Source organism: Mustela erminea, chromosome 8 (genome assembly GCF_009829155.1).
Source record: "Mustela erminea isolate mMusErm1 chromosome 8, mMusErm1.Pri, whole genome shotgun sequence".
NCBI classification, from domain to species: domain Eukaryota; kingdom Metazoa; phylum Chordata; class Mammalia; order Carnivora; family Mustelidae; genus Mustela; species Mustela erminea.
Genome location: NC_045621.1, coordinates 86,669,880 through 86,690,569, shown reverse-complemented (window position 1 = coordinate 86,690,569; position 20,690 = coordinate 86,669,880). Strand labels below are relative to the sequence as shown.

The 20,690-nt window shown below is 37.8% G+C and overlaps 1 protein-coding gene across 2 annotated transcripts in view; it reads left to right on the top strand.

The window, feature by feature from the left end:
• The window catches only part of ARHGAP15 (Rho GTPase activating protein 15), a 601,111-nt gene that overhangs the window by 454,986 nt on the left and 125,435 nt on the right, over positions 1-20,690 (top strand). For both annotated transcript variants that reach the window (XM_032356220.1, XM_032356221.1), the window contains exon 12: positions 17,804-17,938. In XM_032356220.1, the coding sequence (XP_032212111.1) occupies positions 17,804-17,938 (135 nt within the window). The remainder of the gene's footprint in view (positions 1-17,803; positions 17,939-20,690) is intronic.

The window sequence follows — 20,690 nt, the reverse complement described above, 5'->3', positions numbered from 1 at the left end:
GACTTCGGCTGTTAGGAATTGCTTCAAGGATAAATTTGTGCAAAGCAGTCTGTAGCTTTAGGGGGTTTTTTGTTGTCATGTCCTTGGTGGTAGAGGGTTGGGGGGGCTGGGTTCACGTTCTGTAAGCAAGGTGAAAGAGTGTGCTAAGACTTCAATGTGAGATTAATATCTTTTCATACTGGAAATATTGTCAGTAAGCAGAACCAGTTTGTGAAAAAAAAATTCTCAAAAGGGCAACTGGCCCACATGTCTTTGTTGTTTTTATTTGAATATAATTAATTATGTAAAGCAATAGTTAGTGGAAGATGAACAATTAGTAAATTCTGTCAAGTAGTCACAGAAATTACTAACTAATTGAAGGACTGGTCCTCTATTGTGTCAGAAAGCAATGCTGAGTGTCATCCTTTTTATCTTTTTACTTTGTTGTTTTCACAGATCCCCTTTTTCTAAGATGTATGTTTCACAGCCAACTAATAAATAAATAACCCTGGTTGTAATTTCATAACATGCAAAGGGGTTTGAAATAAAAACACCTGTTTTAATTAGCATTATGGTTCGTTCACTTTAAAAAAAGGGATAATCCTGATGCAGTTAGCTGACATTTTTAAAGCTTTGAATTTCCATCTGTATCTTATATTATGATGTTTCAGGATTGTCATGAGTTAATTATGTTAACTTGGGAAGCATTGCTTGCATTTAGAATGAAAAAACTTCAGCTTGAATAGACAGAAAAGCAGATGCTATCTTTCTTGTCAATTGCTTTGTTGTGGGCTGCCTTGCAACTTTTTGTGTATTTCTGGATCTAAAAGGAAGTGTAAATCTCTATTTATTTTAAGTTTAACATAAACTACACAATTTCAGTATTCTTCTGTTTTGGCTTTACATGTCTTGTGTATCTTCACATGTATAGCTTTCCTGCCCCCAAATCCAAAAATCCACAAATTATCTCTTCTTTAATTCTTAATTTGTTTTATTGTGCCTAGGCATTATGGAGATTAGAGCATAATAAAATGTAAGAATAGGACAATTCTGTATGGCTTGGTTCTTTCTCCAGTTAATTTTTCTACCACCTTTTTGCTTTTGTACATCAACCTTTTAAATGGTACAAAAATACATGTAGCATCTGGGCACAACAAGGCATGTTAAGGATGGAGTAGGCACTCTAAGTAGGAATTTCTATGCTTTTGTGAGCTTAATGTTCCTTTAACATAGAGAGCAGCTGTGTTTATGTCAATAATTATACATTGAAATAAGTGCATGTACATGTGTTTCTTTATGGGATTAAGGATGTTAGGGATGTCCTTACACAAAAGATTTTGTCCCCACCCATAAAGTTTCTACAAAACCAAGTTATACTATTTTGAGATTCTGAAATATTTCTCTGAGCAGTAGGACTTCCATATTTCAAGTGACGGACCATTAGATCCATTAGATTGGATTGATCTGCTTATTATTTTCTCCTCCCTTCCCTCCGCCCCCATCTGTTCTCCAGTCTTCACTATCTTGTTTAGTACCCAGGATCTGACCTGCAAGGTCCCCTTGCCAAAAGGTTTCCAACTAGATTGGGCGAATAGGAGGTATCTGCAAGAGAGCAGAGGGCAGGAGGACACAGTGCGAGAATGCTGTGATTGTCAATGCTTAATCCCCAAACTAGAGTTAGAGGCAACAAATACTCAGCTTTTCAAAGCAGAGTGAGATCAAGGAAAATTGGATGGCTCTAGGCAAGATTTCTGGAGATGTGAAGGCTTTCTTTGGGCTTTAAAGAATGGGTAGGATGGGGTAGAAGGAAGGGGTCAGTTTTAAAGTTGGTCAAGAAGGAGCAAGAACCAAAGTGGAGAGGTTATAGTGTGCAATTCTTACTTGGGAATAGCAGGTACACCAGTTTAAGGGAAACAGATGATCGAGGTCTTAGTGAAGTGAAAAGTTAAGATTAAGTGCTGTATTATAGAATCCTTGAATGAATGGAAAAAGAAATCTTAGTATTTTTTTAAAAAGATTTTTAAAATTTATTTTAGAGAGACAGGGTGTGCAAGCAGGGGGAAGGGGAGAGAGAGAAGGAGAGAATCTCAAGCAGACTCCCCACTGAGCAAAGAGCCCAACTATGGTCTCCATCTCAGGACCCTGAGACTGTGACCTAAGCCTAAATCAAGAGTTGAATGTTTAACTGACTGAGCCACCCAGGAGCCCCAAGAATCCTAGTCTTTAAAATACATGACAAAGGTGTGTTCAGTATATAAATACAATCTGCAAATTATATGCATTGTGGAAATTTATTCAAGAGCCTTATCACACATTCAAATTAACGTATGGCTGTTTTATCACTAAAAATAGCTCTGTTCATTAAAGGAAATGTAACCTAGATTTTCAGAAGATAATCTTCCTAAAACCATCTTATGTCTTTAACCAACATTCATCATTTAGTACTGTTCTCCGAAATATTTTAGACTAAGATGGAGAGTTATAAATCTGACAGTTTATCTGTACTTGACCAAACAAGTTTCCAATATGATCACAAACTATTGACTTGTTGTTTGTAGAGATACAACTACGGAACGTGGAAAACACCTATCATTCCATGTGTTTCATTCCTCTCAACTTTACATGAATTTTGCCCTCTAAAGTTTATGCCATAGTCTTTGTTACTAACCAGTAACACATCAAAGAGCATTGGGTTTGCACTGATAGGTGTTCTTCAGCAGAGGTGACCTGAATCACAAAGTATGACTTTGTGACTGCAGTAGAATTTGCGTTGTCAAACGTGCTGATTTGTATAGAGGCTGATCATTGGGGATCAACCCTTAACACCAGAATCCATGTTGTTGGTTGGATATTTCTTTCACATCATAGTGTGGAGCTGTTTGTTTATACCCTTGTGTAAAAATAATTATATTCTCACTTCCAGGACATAAATTTGAATGGCACTCTTCACTTCTTGCTCTTTCTATTTCTCTATGACCATTTTCCTCCCTTATTATTTTAGGTAGTCTAGCAAAATAGTTTGTGACTGCGGCAACAGTGTTAGAAGCAGCTATGGCATTAACTTCCTGTGGAACTTGAGCAAATTATTTAAATTCTCTGGTCCTTAGATCTTTACATGTTAAGTATGGATAATACTTCTTTGCTTTGTTGCTATGGAAGGTAAGTAAGATCATGTGTTCAAACTGCCTGTCGTGGGACACCTGGGTGGCTCAGGTACCCTGAGCCTCCGCCTTTGGCTCAGGTCATGACCCTGGAGTCCCAGGACTGAGCCCAGCTCAGGCTCCCCTCTCCCTGTCTTAGGATCCCCTCTCCCCACATCAGGCTCCCTGCTCCCCCTTCCCCCTTCATTCTCTCTCCTGTCAGTCTCTGTCTCAAATAAAATCTTAAAAAAACAAAGCAAACCAAACCACCTGTCACAGTGATTAGCACATGGCAAGCGCTAGGTTCATGGCTTTTGTCATCATTGTTATTATTATTAAACTTTTACTTCTATTGGTTAATTCTCAAATTGAACTATCCAATTTTTCTCTCCCTTTACTAAGCTCGTAGTCAAATATTCAAATGTCTACCGGACAGTGGCACATGAAAATGTCAAGAGCATACCCAAACCAAACTCCCTGGCATCTTATTGCCAAGAACAAACTGAATGAATGAAAAAAACCCTAGCTACTCTTTCTCAGGTGTCTGACATAAGACAACTGCATCAGCACATCAACATCCTTTTAGCTAGAAATAAGAGTTGTACTTGATTCTCTTTTCCTTTTATCGCCACTACTTTATTAAATTTCAAGGTGTCACATAGCCTCTTTTTTCATTTCTACAAACACCACTTAGTTCTGGCCTTCCTGACACCTTGGACTACTACAATAGCTTCATAACTAATTTGCATCTTCCTACTTTCTCACCTCTCAAATGCATCATTATATTCCCAAAAGACTCATCTCCATAAACTATCCTCCGAATGATTCTCCATTCAAATTTTGGCGGTTCTCTCTTGACTAGGGGAGAACGTTTAAACAGTTAATCTCTCAGCCTGGCAGTTAAGGAATTCCACCAACTTCCAAGCTGAGTTCTCACATTTCAAAACCCACCTTTGCACTACCCATCAAGAGGCTGCTTGCCAATAATCAAACTTTTATCCATATCGTCTCTGTTTGCTAGAACATTGACTCTGAGACATTAGCATGCATCAGAATCACCTGAAAGACTTGTTAAATCACAGATAGCCAGCTGCACTCCAGAAATTCTGATTCAGTAAGTCTGGGGTGTAATGTGGTAATTTGCATTTCTAATAATGTCCAATGTGATACTGAAATGGCTAGTCCTGGGATCACACTTGTAGAACCTTGGCCTACAACATGCTTTCTCCCCCCACCTCGGTCATCAACATTCTATGACTCCCTTGCTGGGAGAAATCCCCCCTGCCACCTCAGTCAGAATGAACTAGTCCATATTCTGTGATGACAGAGTGACTGAGGTTTCAGGCTCATAGTCAGATGGACTGGACTGTACCTAAATACGTGAGTGAACTTGGCCAAGTTGTTTAATCTCTGGACCTTCACTTTCCAGCCACTAAAATTGAACTAATAATAGTTCCTATAGCATATGTTGGTGTGAGGATAAAATGAATTAATACATGTGAAGCACTCACAATAGGGCCAGGGAAATGCTCAACTGTATTATGTTACCTAGTAGTTTATCTCTTTAATCTAACACTTCACTTAGCCATATAATGTTTGGGGTTCGCAGACCTAAGTCCTTTTTTAGACACTAAGCTCCCTGAAAATAGAGACCACATCTTTGTGTATCCCAGAAACATAGCCTTGGGCTTAACACTTTACAGGTATGCAGTATAAAATACTTTTCAATTAAATCAAAATTGAGGAAGTTTACAAAGGGATCTTAAGTAAGTGAAATCTTCTAGAAAACAATAAACAAGCCATCATTTCTTTTTCCCCCATCATAAAGGTGAAAAAAAATGAAGCCAATTATTAATAATACATTGAAAGTAGGTTTGCTTTTTCCTTTGAATTTTCTAAACTCTATAATTAAAATGACTTCAAATTGAAAGATTGTAAAGAAGAAATTAATCTTATTGGTAAGTAAAAAAGCAAATCCCCTGGTTGATGATAGATATGACCTGTGAGCAATAGTTACACTTTCATACTTTCTTTTCTAACAATCAGCGTGTGGAGACCAGCATAATCCAATTAATTGTAATTCCCTTTTGTAGAGTCAGTAAAGTAGTGCATGATATTGAAACACCATTGAAGTCTTATCTCTGGTCAGATAATCCAAATAGATTCACATTTCCAACTACCAGCAGGTCTTTCTAAACTTTAGGAAAATAGAATATTTTGACTTCCCTGAACCTATGATAAATGTGATACACAATAATTGGTCTGTGAACTTTAATGCCTAACCATCAGTTTTCTAGACTTCTTTCTCTCCTATGTAACAACTTCATCAATGCACCTGAGGGTCTCTTATTTCCTTGCTTCCTTTTAAATAATTTTTCCACAATGAATATGCTGTATTTTAACACAACAGAGCCTCTTAACTGAGCTCCTTGCTCCGGTGCCTCTTGGACACACCGCCTCTCGTGCGTTCACTCACTCTGATCCATTCCACTCATACCTGCCAGAGCACCTCGCCAGAATGTCACTGTCCTGCTGCTGTCATCCAGCCCACTTCAATTGTAAGGTCCTCTTCCTCTGACCTGTGTCTTCCTTTTCATCCTCAGCCATCTGAGACAAGGAACCTATACATCCATGCCCTCCAGCAACTTGTAGTTCCACAAATGCATGTTCCTCAGATGTTGGCATGACTGTTACTTCTCTTGTTCTCTGTATCCCTCTTCCGCCTTCTCCCTCATCCTCTACCCGGCCATTGTCCACATGGCTGCTCATAAACTGAGGTAATTGCCATGTGACTCCTCATCTGGGAAGCCTCCTTTGACCACCTTCCAGAGGACACTAGACATGCATCTTCTATGTTCCATAGCCATCCACACTAAGTTATATAGTAACATTTTCCATGTTCTATTGTAATTTTTCCCCTATATCCTGCAAGTTCTTCAAGCTTAGGAACCAGGTCTTCATTATGTATTGTTTCATCCCAGCAGCTATAACACATCCAGGAGAAAATGGGAGTTCAATGAATATTTGATAAATGAATGAATGAGTGACTGAACAACCTACTCATATCTTCAGTACTAAGTGTTTTGAAAGAGGAAAATGAACAAAGAGAACACAAAATTGTGCTGCATATGTGCGTGTATGCAGACCTGCTGTTATCACCATTATTGCTATGCCATTAAATAACCTCTACTATCAAAGGTGGTTAAAATCGGACAATTTTATCCATAAATAGTAAAAGGGAGCTCACCAGCCATGAGACACCAGGCTAAGCACTTGGGATACAAAGATTAATATGAACAAACTTTTTTGGAGGAGGGATACCAAAGAAACTTTTGGGTTAAACCAGTAGAGTTAAATTATTTAGGGTGTGCCAAGGAGGGACAGGATTATCAGGGAGGATTAGAAACATAGGAAGCAGGATCTGAAATGAAGCCAAATGTAGGCCATAGTCAAGATTAGCAGTATAGGTATTTAAGTAACATCAGGAAACAGAGGCAGAGACCTGAGAGTTAGTGCCAGATTTGCTTAGTGTTGACTGGAAGAGAAGCAAGGGGCAGAGTACCTCATCACAGAAGACTTCGTCTTCCTATATCCATCACTCCAGCTTCCTCCACTAACTTTTGTGTGCTGTCTAATGAGGGAAGGTGTATGGTGAGGTTAACCCAAGTGCATCTCTATTCTCTTTTCTAAAAAGAGAATTTCCTATAGGCCAGAACTTCCTGGGCTACTTGCTTGGAAACGTGTCTCAGTACTAACAGGTCACCTGAGATCATAGCAAATGATGTCTTCCTATCTTTCGACAAGAAGAACTGCAGAAAACCCTTAGACTTAGGAGTGTTACATAGCTATCATCATCATCATCATCATCATCATCATCATCATCATCATCATCACGATCTTTATTAAAGAGGTACTTATGAAGCAACTAATTGAGCATTTCTTTGTATTGAAGCAAAGAGAAAGTTATAAGGGTTAGCTTCTTCCCTAAAAATAGCACAATCTTAGCAATGATGTTAAGGAGAACTCGAGAATTGTCAGGACTTCAAGAGTTTTTTTATACCATTTTTGAAACATCTTGCAATCCTCATTCTGTCCTTAGAATTGCCTTTCTTCTTACATTTCTTGCATTTAACACAGCATTGACATCTAGTAGGTGTCTCATAAATTGTTTTAATGAATGAATATGTTAATTAACTTGATCAATACTTAATTTGTTTAACTGTATACTACTAATTGCTGAAATTGACATAAGTGGTAGAATTCATTCATTTATTTTTGGCATACCCACCCATTTTTTTATTTAACTTTTCTTTCTGTTTCTTCTTATCTTATTTCATCAGAATATGGTTACTGTTGTTTTTTTTTTACTATTTTTTAATTTAAATTCAATTAATTAACATACAGTGTATTATTAGTTTCAGAGGTAGAGTTCAGTGATTTATCAGTCTTATGTAATACCCAGTGCTCATTACATCATGGGCCCTCTTTAATGTCCATCACCCAGTTACCCCATCCTCCTGCTCCCGTCCCCTCCACTGAACTTCAGTTTGTTTCTTATGATTAAGAGTGTCTTATGGTTTGTCTCCTTCTCCGATTTCATCTTACAGAAAATAGTTATTGTTATTGGGGCTTATTTTCTTATTTGTTGTTATTGTTGTTACACGTTTGTTAAATATCAATGGTTTACCAGTTATTGTCATTTAAAGATTCAAACTTTTTCACTTCATTAACCAAGGTTTTTATGTGTATTTTTAGTTTAAGTCTCTATGCTTCTCCTCATTTTATTCTTTATTTAGTATTTTTTTCAGCTATACTATTAAAGGCACAATTTACAGACATCTGAGAAGAGTGATAGGCAATAATGAATACATATTCCCAATGAATCATAGTCTTCAAATATTGTGATGGTAACATAATTGGTGCGTTAGCTATGAGGGCAATTTGGCAAGGTCTATCAGTATTTTAGATATAAACACAATGTTTGATCTAGAAACTCCAGGTCTAAGAATTTGTTCTGTTCACATAGTACATACTTATACTTAGATATAAATGGTCTAAGAACATGATAACTTACACTAGTACTATGCAAAACATTCGACAATTGAAAACTGATTAAGTAAATTACTGTACATCCATAAAATTAAATATGCAGCTTTTAAAAAAGAACAAGGAAGCTCTTTATGTCCTGATTTTGAATAATATGTATGATATATTGTCAAGGGAAGAGAATCAAGATGCAGAACAGTACATAGATTATATCGCTGTTTATGTTTTAAGTGGTGGTGGAGGGTAATATTGCTTGAGTATACAGAATGGGCTTTAAAAGGATACATAGGAAATTGATAATATGGGTTTTCTCTAGGGAAGGTGAACTGGCTAGCTAGGGATAGACTAGAAAGAGACTTCTGCAGTATGTATTTTAAATCTTAAATTGTATGAATACATTTTCATTTTCAAAATAAAATAGAAAAAAAATTTTAAATTACAATAAGCACCACACTCTTCGTGTTAAACAATGTGGGTTTTCAAGTATGTTATCAGGTGATTTGACAATTTTTATCAACTACTTTTATAGCTCCTTTGTAATAAAAACAGCCCACATTGTGAATTATTTGTATGAATTATGATTCTCCAAAGTTATGGAAGAAAGGGACGAAAGGGTGATTTTATGGTCCATATCTTTGAAAGCTGGAGGACCCTGGAGGAGCCAGACAAGCAGACTCTCCTTTGAGGTGGGGAAAAAAAAAGTCTCTAAAGTTTTTCATTTACAAAAACAAAATAACCAGTTATCGATAATAGATTCATGAAAAAATCTGTATCACTCTTCTGGACTAAAAATATTGCACAGATACAGAATTAAGAAGATCGTGTTAGTCAATGTTTTCACAAAGAAACTAATGCATGGAGCTCTAGCTATTCTGTCTATGTTTATGCAAACAGTTGTAAAACTTACAGATCTCCCAATTCTGATTTCATATGCCTTTGAAGAATTCTGGCAGCTCTTGTGATACGAAATAGAAAATTTATTTAACTACTTCCATGAATCAATTAATCAAGATAATTTAGGGGAAAAATGATCTTCAATGATTGCCAAAACATTCTCTTCATTTTTGTTATCTTTAACTGATATCTAGGAATAAAATAGTTTTGATGAATGAGAGTAGCACCATCTTAGTCTACCAATTTTTTACCTTTTATTTCTATTTTCCTGATGAAATATTTCCAGACGGGAGACTTCTAAACTAGGAAAGAGCCCAGTCCTTGTTGCTAAATGATACAATTTCTAACCCCACAAACACCAACCATGTAGTAAAGGGAATAATAAAAGCTAGAAATTATATTAGATTCTAGGAACATTTGCCGAAGTCTGGCCGACCAAGAAGATAATGTCCAAATAAATTTTCTAATAACATTATAACAAGCCTATACTAAATCGTTTACATCCATTACTTCACTTAATTCACACAAAATTAGGAGGGAGAGCTGACAGTTCTCATTGGACAGTGAGGAAGCCAGCACTTTAAATAAGATGGACACGGATGCATGTGCATATACCTGCAATAGAAATGTCATCTGTAGGTGGGCATTTATAGAATTGAATTGTATTTATTTCCTAGATACCATTATGGGATATCTTTTGACCTGACTTCCTGCTTGATATTTACAAATGTAATATAACTTTGAGGGAACAAATAGCAGTGGTGTTGAAATTTAGAGCCGATAACGAAGGAAACTTCAAAATGACTTTGTTGAAATGTAATCCTACGGATTCTCTACCCTTTGGAATACGTAACGTATGAAATCGTCCATGGAATTCAAACAAATTCAGAATCTGTTTGGTGAAGACGGTCAAATAAAATGAGCCATTGTGTATGGTGTCTGCAGAGCACAAAAAGCCTTTGACTGAATGGAAATAAGAGCAGTGTTGGAAGCTCTGAGTATGAAAGGAATTAAAGAAATATATATTGGTACCATGAAATATATCCTCTTTTTAAATGTATGATCCTCACAAATAAAGTCAATTTATTTTTGTGAGTGGTGACGGTGTTGTTAGACTCCGAACAGGGCTACCTCTCCTCAGATCCCTAGATGAAAAATATCTAAAAACCTGGAGAGAAGCATAATGTCAATAACATCATTTTGTAAGGTGGCATTATACATGGAGTTATGATGAAGGGGCGATGTTTTATGGTACGCCATTATAAATTAAAGATGCACAAAGCAATGACACATTTGTTATACTTTCCATCTGTGGTGCTTGCTTTACAAGTTTCAGTTCTACCTATTTATTATGTTATTATTTACATTCAAATGAAATCTGAGGAAAAATTAAAATAAGACATTCTCATTCCTGACCCAGTAACTAGCCTGGATATAGTAGAAGGCTGTTCTGCTTCCTTCAAAGTGAGTAACTAAAGATATTTTATATTAGCCTGTGACATTATTTACATGCCTTGGGCTTCCTGAGTGACTTGCAAAGGAATATACACTACACAAAATACATAAAAAGCAAGCCAACATGGCATGCTAAAACATCCCATTAAGAAATGAAAGCTTGTTCTTTTTTGTCTTGTTTTGTTTTGTTCTTAGTTTTAGTATCTCAGAGAGTTTCTGGTTATTTCCTTTGTTCCTCCCTCTTTCTTCTTACGATGGCCACACAAAACTATATTTTGTAGGTCAAGTGGCAAAACCACCCAGATCCAACTACGTTCTCTCACAGTAAAGTACCCATTTTTAAATGTAGGCCTGTTCATTGCTTCCTGGAAGTTACTATGATAAATTTAAGGACCAAATCTCTTTGGTTTTGGAATACAAAGCTTCATTTTTAAACCCATTTTCCTCCTTCTTTGATAGATACCATGGCCATAGATATTTGATTTAGCTTGCATTGAGTGTTTCCTGGGAACATTTTAAATATTCCCTAGTATTTTGTGTCTGAGGTTATAACAGCAATGAAATGTGTGCACTTTAGAAGTAGTAGCTGGAAAAAAAGAATGAGTAAGAAAACGGCAATCATAATTTTATTCTTTGTCTAGAGGCCAAGATAGAGAGCATCCTGCATATTCTTAGAGCAAATCATTTGAAATTGTTGGGTTGAGTCTAAGTAAACAAGCTACTATCCAACTAATTCCAGCTTCAAACCTGTTCTCTGAATCTAGATAATTGTTTTATTCATCTGTAATAACCTAATAGCTTTCTGTCATTTCTATTATATTTCTATTTCTCTTATGTTTCCTAAGTGTGGCATTCCTCATGTGTTAAGAAAATGTTTAGATGTGATCCCAAGGAACAGGATATCTTTTCCAACATAAACTTTTGGCCATTATATTTATTTCTTAGGGCTGCCATAACAAAGTTCCATAGACGGGGAGTTGGGTGGGATCAAACAACAAAATATTTGCAAGAAGTCCAGGATCAAGGTGTTAGCAGGGTTGCTTTCCTTTGAGGTCTCTCTGCTTGGCTTGTAGAGGGCCGGCCGTCTTTTTCCTGTTTCTTCACACAGTCTTCCCTTCATTACATGTCCATATCCTAATCTTCTCTTTGAACAAGGATGTCAGTCACATTAGATTAAGGCCCACCCAATATGATTTCACTTTACCTTAATTACCTCTTTAAAACACCCATTTCCAAATACAGTCACATGCTAAGTTACTGGGTGTTAAGGACTTCAAGGTATGAATTGAGGGTGACACAAGTGAGCCCATAAAGGTCACACTGCACATTGTTGGGGGTGATAGGTTTATTCTTGGAGTTTGTTCTTGCTTGTCTGCAAAGTCAACAGGGTCTCATTCTAGGGAACAGACGTAAGATGTAAAATGTCTAGAACTTAGTCTATATTTACTTGAATAATATTTCTGAGCACTTGGTGGAACCGTCTCCTTTGAGGAATATAAAATAACCTCAACAGTTGTGGCTTTGAAAAGCACAAAATACACCCCCAGTATGTTGTCTGTATTCTATGGTTATGTAATACAAATCAAGTGAACTAACAAATTAACTGGACGTTTTGTCAAGTTATCTAAAATAATGTCCTCATCAAAGTCTCATGTTAGCCCCAAGATGCTCTAGAAAGGGCTGGAATGAGTGCAGCATGGAAGGGTGTTACTTTGACACAAGGTTTATATCACTGTGTTTGAGAAATTGGAAGCTCTCTAATATACTGGAAATCACACTGAACTGTCACTTTAAGGGGCCAAAACAACAGAAAAGGTTGAGCTAGTCAGATGATTCAACCAACTCCCTTTTGATCCACCCCTTTAAGTGTTAAACTAAAAATCAGGGGCGCCTGGGTGGCTCAGTGGGTTAAGGCTCTGCCTTCAGCTCAGGTCATGATCTCAGGGTCCTGGGATCAAGCCCCGTATTGGGCTCCTTGTTCAGCATGGAGCCTGCTTCCCCCCTGCCCCCACCCCGTCTCTCTGCCTGCCTCTCTGCCTACTTGTGATCTTTCTCTGTCAAATAAATAAACAAAATCTTTTAAAAAAAGTGTTAAACTAAAAATCAGCTATGTCCTTATCAATAAACAGTTTGTCTTATCCACTTTAATAACTAATCTTCCAGTTTGATTTTATGGCCCAATGTATTATTCTTTTTCAGATCAGTAGTCCCTCTGGCATCTCTTTCATGTGGGCTCTGGCTTTCATGTACCCAGTGGGACTTTCAGATAAGGTTTCCAAATGGTCATCTGCCCTGGAAGCAGATACCACATCCTTTATGAGAGTTTTACAATGTAATAGGTTCTTGTCACTATATTAATGAAATCTGAGCTCTTCTCCTCATATCCTGGGGAAAGTTGGGGTGTCTTTTCCTCCTTTTTATTACAACAGTAAAAGAAAGTTGGAAAGAAGCTTAGAAAGGGCCTGGAAAAAACTACCAGGTAAACACGCACTTGCTCTTCAATACACAAAGATGTACCTCTCTACTCTGACGTCACTACTTGCTTCTGGATAGTTCAAGTTATCTGAAGTCACATTTCAGTCAGCGCAGTGAGTTTAGTTAAAATCAGAGCAGATTTTGTAACTTCTGGTTCTACCAATCTATAGAGCAATGTATGAGGAAAGTGGCGTTTGAGCTAATAAACATGCCCTTTTCCAGAGGAAATTACCAGGATTTGCTGTCACTACCAAAGGTCCATCTTTCAATTCTCCATTTTAAGAAAGATTGTCCCTAATAGTTGTTATCTATTTTTTCTTTCAAATATAAGTAGCTTGATATAGATGTTTTTGTTTTCTTAAAATAAATAAAATACACAAAAGACCCTGCAAGAAAGGACATTTCAAGATGGCCTTATTGAGGTACAACATGTAGATATGTCTTGGCAATCTCATGAAAGTCACATAGTGTTTGGATTCTAGAGCTTGTACTATCTTCAGTTCTGTATAAGTGCTTTAAGCCAAAAGCCATGACCAAAGTGAATTTAAGAAAACCTAATTAGAGGACCAGGAGAAATCAGCACAATTAATAGAGTAAGGATTGTGAGATATCATGATTCAGTCAGGCTTCTTCCCAGTATTGGACTCCAGCATGTCACATCTCTATTGATGTCATGTCACACACTACATCACACTGAGGTAAATCCCCTAAAACAACAGGATGGTTGATGCTGATTGCCTAAATCCCTGATTTTTTTTGCCTTTTTGGCCTTTATTGACCTTTCTTGTCATAGTAGAATCAGCTATGTTTGTTTCCTTGTGCTTTCTAGATGTTTTAAAAAACTATCCTTCTGCCTGTCTTCATTTCTAAGAAAGTAAACAGATATATGGTGAATTAGTGGTGAATCCAGGCCTGGTGTTCTGTATAATCTCTTTCCTACTCTATCATATGTCCTCTTCACCTCTTCACATGGCAGCTTGCTCTGTGCCCTGCCCCCTTCCTAATGCAGTTCCTTTTTATTGCCAGTTTGCTTTATATCTGTTTCTAGTAGAATCTCTTCCTCCTATGAATTAGTAATTACAAAAGATCAGAGTTGGTTTATAGATAAAAGCATAGCCTCAAGTAGACATTTAGGGATAAAATGTAAAAGTTCTATCCTGAAGTAATAGTCTACCCTTGCAATGACCCCTTGCAATGACCACTTAACTTACCTCTTCCCTTTAAGCTTCTGCCAGCCAAGATCAAGTGTGAACATAGTGCTTTTGAGGGGTGGATGAGTTTGCTGGCTTCTTACTCTGGACTCATCCCTTGTCAGTGATGGAAGAGCTACTTAACCTACCCATGCATCATTTTCCCTGTCTGTAAAATGGAGATGATGATAGCAATAGCATGGTTCTCACACTCATCTTGAGACCATTACTTTGGATAATGAATCTGAAGTGTATAGCATAAGTCCCAAGTATTGAGTAAGCACTACGGTTGGTGACTGTTTTTGTTGCAAAGCACCCTGGAATGTGGTCACTTGGATCTTATTCTGTAAAAGGTTTTGATTTTGTCCATTATAATGACCAATTCTTAAGTTCATAGCAAGGAAATCTCAGTGTGAGTGTTACCTAGTTTTGTACTTCTTCGCCTACCTCAGGTAATGTTCAAAAATCAATATTCTTTGGGTAACTTCTATAGATTCTTACAGCTCGTTACAGTGGTTCTCAGTTGGGGATAACTTTGCGTCACCGGGAGACGGTTGACACTATCTGGGATTGTTTTATCGTCACCACTGGGAAGTGCCACTGGCATCTAGTGGGTCAGGACCAGCGATGCTCCTACACCCCAGTATACACAGCACAGCTCCTACAACAAAGGATTATCTAATTCCAAATGTTAATAGTGCTTTACTGTTAAGAAATCCTACGCTATTGAAAAAAGAGAGAAGCACAAGACATCACCACTGCTAACAGATTAGTTAGAAAGTGTCTATCAAATAATACAAATGTGTTTATAATGATACCTGTTAAAACCAAGATACAATTATGGTCAGTTCATTTTGTATATGGACATAACTGCATGTTTAGATAAGTCACAATGGCCTTGGAAAATACTCCTTAAAGCCCTCCGGCTTACAAGTAATCTTAAACTTGGTCGGTTAGGAAAAAACTTAATATAAAAATTAGATTTTATATTTCAAAAGATTCTTTCCAACTGCTTGTCATACTATTTGTTTAAGCTACTTGTAGAGGGCTACACATTGTTTTGCTTTGTTTTCTTTAAATGAAGACCACATAGTGGGAATGCTGGCTTAAGTAACACAAGCCATTCTTCTTATTATATGTCATTTCAAGTGGATATCATCAAATGGTATTTATTGGTAGCAAATTTTCTTTTTTACATATATTGAACTATCCCGTTTTTACAATCATTTGAATTAACTGATGTTTATTCAGAGAGGACAAATATCAATGGTCAAGCAATTGTTTGTTCTTGTTGTTTTCTTGCTCCAGATAAAACCTTTCTCTTTTTCTTATCTACGGAACACTTTCCTTTGGCAATCTTGAACCTGTGCACCAGATTGGCATTTTGTCTTGGACTTTTCTGATAAATAGTTGGTTAAGATAGTTGTGTGTGTGAGAGCACGTGTGTGTGTGTGTGTGTGTGTGTGTGTGTGTGTGTGTTTAGGTTTCCACTTAAAGTTCAGTGCCAAAGCTACAGTACTTATACATTTTCTAAATGTGTTTTAAGCAATAAGTTGTACAACATTTTTAGAACATGTGTTAAGCTATTTCTCTAAGAATGAAGCTCTTAACAAAACATAAGCACTCTGCATGAGATCTTAGCAGCAAAGTGCTTAAAAGATAAAGTAAGAATTGGTACCATGGGAAGAACACCAGCTGTAGAGCGCACAGGTCCATTATGAGAAGTATGGTAGTGGGTAGGGAGAAAATGATTTAATCAGGAGTAAAACCAATTTTATTATAAGGGCACGCAGGGGGTGTGGCACCATAGTGAGAGGGACATTTCAAAATATCTGACAGATTTCAACAATGTGAAAACCCTGTTCTTTAAAGTGACAGTAAACCCCATCAGGTCTCCCTTTTTGATGCTATTGTTAACAGTTGACTGTTTAAAGCTGGCCTGCTAAGTTGCTGTCGGCCTATTTCAATAGTACGTAGCCAAAGAAAAGACTAATTGTTGAAATACAATCAATCAAAGATGATTGCAGGGCAGAAAGAAGGTCTCCTCCACTGATTTTGTTGTGGATCATATTATCGTGTATGACTGAGGTAAGAACGAAGACTGAAAGGGAAGAAAATAGCCCATTGGAAAGAAACAGATCCACCTTCCTTCCTTCTCTTTGCAAACACCTTATTGAACAGGAGCAGTCACTCACCAGCCCTGGAGATAATAGTCCATTTAGAAAAAGAGATCTGATAAAGATTTCGGCTAAGATTTTAAAAGGACATGAACACTATTAGCAAAGCAGCCCATGCCGAGATTCCCCACAGTGACAATTCTCAGCTTTTCTCACATTTTTGGTGCAGATTTTCCTCTGCTTCATAAAACTGACACCAAGGGGGCACGCGAATGCGAACCCAAGACATCGGGAGAGGAACAAAATTCCAGTTGACCGAATACCTGTTAAGTTCTGGCCAGGATACCAGGCTTTTCACTTAACCACCCCCTCCCAGGTTGTTAACAATGATTAGCTTTAGGTTTTTTTTGTTTTTGTTGTTGTTGGCCCAGAATTCAACATCTCTTTCACGTTGCAAGCTTACAAAGACAAACACTACAGATCAGCCCCGATGCTTTTCTGCTGCGCTTCCTTTTAGCAGTATGTAAAGCTGTCCCTTTCAGACCCTGCAACATCCACTTTTGGGGGGAGAAGGATTCAAGACTTTCCTTTTAAGGGCGAACGAGAAAAAAATAATTGTCCAGCATCCCCTTATGTCTTCTAAAAACTTCATTTTGGCATTTATGTTATTTAATATTTAAATGTCTCAACTCAGTCAAGCTTCCCAAGCAAACATGTCTGTTGTTTCTAGGCGGAGTTGGTAAGCACTTGTGGTTTGTCTTTAGTGTGTTATCATTTTTGACAGCTTTGCATAGCCTCCGTAGGCCAACAGGGGTCTGTCTAATATTGTTGCTGGGCACATTTTCCTCGCTGAGATGAAAACTAAAAAAAAAAAAAAAAAAAAAAAAAAAAAAAAAAATAATATATTTTTGAAGCAGTAAGAAGGAATTAATATCCTTTCTCACTCAGTATTCTATTCCTTGCTGACTTTATATTCAGCAAAAAAAGCAAAAAAAAGTGTTACCCATTATTCCCTTGTACATAGCAAGGCTAACACATGTAAAGCAATAACTCATTTTCTATTGCCATGTTTAGCATATGTCTCCTGTTGGCTCAGCAAGGCCTTTAGGCCGGTCCCTTGAGCCGGCCATCATTGGCAACTCTTAGCCCCTCGGCCTCAAAACCAAATAGCTTTGAATCATGTTGAGCTGTGATGCTAATTTTCATACTGATGCATTATGGGAATAAATGTATCTGACATACTGTGTCAATGGCACTGTCTCTTTGTGTCTCTTGTTTTTTTGTTAGCTGCATTCCTACAGATGGTATTCCATTGAAAATGTTCCCTTCCTACGGAAAAAGGGAAAAAAAAAAAAAAAAAAAAAAAAACACGCACAGCACCAAACCTCTAGGTGCAGAAGGCTGTTAACGGTTGCTGATGATAGTAGGCAAACATTAACATAATAATTAGTGTCTTGTAATTGTTTCATTAAAACCAGTTGTTCCATTTCTCCTCGTGTTTTCCCAGAAGAGAAGCTGAATTTGGACGACAGCCAGTGGGAGGACATCCACGTTGTCACCGGAGCACTGAAGATGTTTTTCCGGGAGCTGCCTGAGCCGCTCTTCCCTTACAGCTTCTTTGAGCGGTTTGTGGAAGCGATCAGTAAGTACCCTCACAGACAGGAGTGCTTGGTGGAGGAACCTAGTGGCGTGGAGTTGTTAAGTAAACAAAGAATGACAAGACTAGCAATGGCGTAGACGATAATGCCCCCCAACGCTCCCCATGGTTCATTTTTATTTTGTGTTTTTGATGGCTTATTTGTCTTTCTGGCCCTGCAATATTTTCTGAGTTTTGTTTTGTTTGTTTGCTTTTTGTTTTTTGTTTTTTTGGTTTTTGGTTTAAAAAAAGAACAGGGTAACCTATTAAGAGTGGTCAGTTTTCAATGAACCCTCCTCAAATGAAATTAGCTTCTGGAATCTGTTTTAAAGGGATGGCCTTTGGCAACTCAGTGCTTACCTTTGGAGTTTCAAGGAGTTTGAGTACAAAGAGGTCTTGAAAAAGAACTTAAGTGACTTTGATTTTGTTTCGTTTCATTAGAGGTGTTAAATCATCAGCTCGGGCATCACCTTCTCGAGGTTCCCTCACCCATCACCCCCCAGTACTAGTAAATAGCTACAGTTTGCTTATGAACGGTGTCATATTCAATTAAATAATGGCAGCTTTCTTTGGCTAAACTGGTGACTTTGTGGGAGGTTGAATTATATCACATACTAACCAGTAGTCATTGGACACTCACTCCAGGAAGCTTCCTTTTCTATTGTTTTTGCATTCAGAACACACACACTTAAGTAAAAATCAGTAAATGAATGAGTGAATGAATAAAAATCTTTCGACGTGCAAGGAAACTTTTGCTATTGATGCTTCCAGAAGCTACTACTAGTACATCTAAATTTAGTATCTTAGGGTACACTTACTATAATTGTGACAGCTTAGAAAAAATTTCCTGGCAAGCAGGCTGATTTAAGGAGGAAAAAGAAAGGAAGAAGAAAGAAAGGTAAAATTAAAAAGCTTGCAAGCCTGGCAGGAGCTTAATTAAAGTCCAAATGAGAAAAATCTCCAAGAAAAAAAAAAAAAAAAAAAGCTCTGCTTAGGAGGTCTGATATGGAGTGACTGTGTGTGCAGTGTTCCCATTAGTGGGAGTGGGAGTTTGGGGGAGCCCATGTTGGAGAACAGCCCCTTAATATGCCCTTTATTCTGTTTCCCATTTCACAAGTCTTCATACTTGTTTAAAGTTCTGACCACCAAATGATATCAAGAGGAATATAGCAGAATTTATTTCCCTAAGGTCTTTCTCTTGCTCTCTGCTCACAATGTCGGATTTTGTTGTTGTCAGCATTGCTCTTGTTGAATATATAGTAACAGGTGCTCTAATGATGGGTTTTGAGGTGAGGCTGGACCTTTTAACCCTGGTCATGACTCTTTATTTCATGAGCTTCCTGCTTCTCAAGGAGAACAGTATTTATGGTTCCCAGGCTCAACTTTTTAAAACGAGAAATGAAGAAAATAATAAATAAGCATGCATTTCCATAACAGCTTATTCTAATGTTGTGTCTTGGACCCTGGTAGGCAAGCATGAAAGATGACTCGTGATGTTAGAACGGTATTCTGGTAAGAAGTCAGGAAACTTGCATTTCGGTAACTATTTCTGATCGTGTATATTTAAAGAAGTCATAGAGATTTCACATCAAGACCTCCAGACTTTTAGGTGAGGATTATGTTATTTGTAAACATACCAGTACACATGCTGATTTGAGGGCTGTGATACAGAAACCCATCATTTAAGCTTCCTTCAGTTTGCCTGATTCTAAAGATACAAGGTAAGCCATTCCCTTAGCTTGGGAGAAAGGGGAAGCAGGACCTCAGAACCCACATGAGGGCATGTCCTTTGAATTTCTATGACGAGTAGGACCATCTCTGCACTCTCGTAGACTCATTCCCCCTTAACAGAATTTCAGAAACACGAGCACAGTCCAAATGGAACAAGGCAGAATTAAAGAGACAGCATGCTATAGTGATGGATGGCTATTGCCAGAGTTTTGGGCAATGCCTGTAAAATGGGTTATGGCAAAAACAAAAGAGATAGTGCTTAAGAAAGTCCTTTAAAACTGTAGGATACCTTGCAGATGCTAACAGTGTTTCTTTAGCTGAGCTTTGTCTGAGAATGTAATATAAAAACAAGGAGAAAGGGTTTCCTTCGTTGTTTAAGGCAAGGAGAATCAACCTAACAACCTTGCTTTACCTAACTCAAAACAGTACCTATTATTTCTTACTATACAAAATGGAAGGGCTAACCAACATGGTTGTATGGTGGAGAAATATGTTACAATGTTGGACAGAGATTATGTGCACGAACCATGTATTTCTGGCAGAATCTTGAAGTCAGTTCTGGTGTTCTAAACTCAACCAGTGTCAGGTCTAAGTGGTAGTTCCTATTTAAATATCCTTAACCAATGGGAGAATGGCCACCTCCTTTTTGGCAATGATAAAACTCCACCAGAGTAGTACTTCTATCCCAATGTGTACCCATCGAGTAAAAAATCTTTCAAAACTATGAAGACATCTATGTCCAGTCCCAAAGGGGTGATGGGTTTTATCGTAGCTCACTGCCCTCTATAAAATCTACACAGTGAGAAGCTCAGTAGACCTGCCTGTGAGGTCTTGGCCTTCTTTTGAAAAGGAACCAACCGGGTGAAGGAAATTCATGGGGAAGATGTCTATCCATGCTGGCTCTGGGCCTTGTGGCTATCTGATCTCCGCCTCTAGCTCTGTGCTCTGTAACTTAGGAGGGTGGGCCCTCGCCAGCTACATTTCACAGGTGCTCTCGAGGGCTGGCTTCCAGCTGCCACAGTCAGTG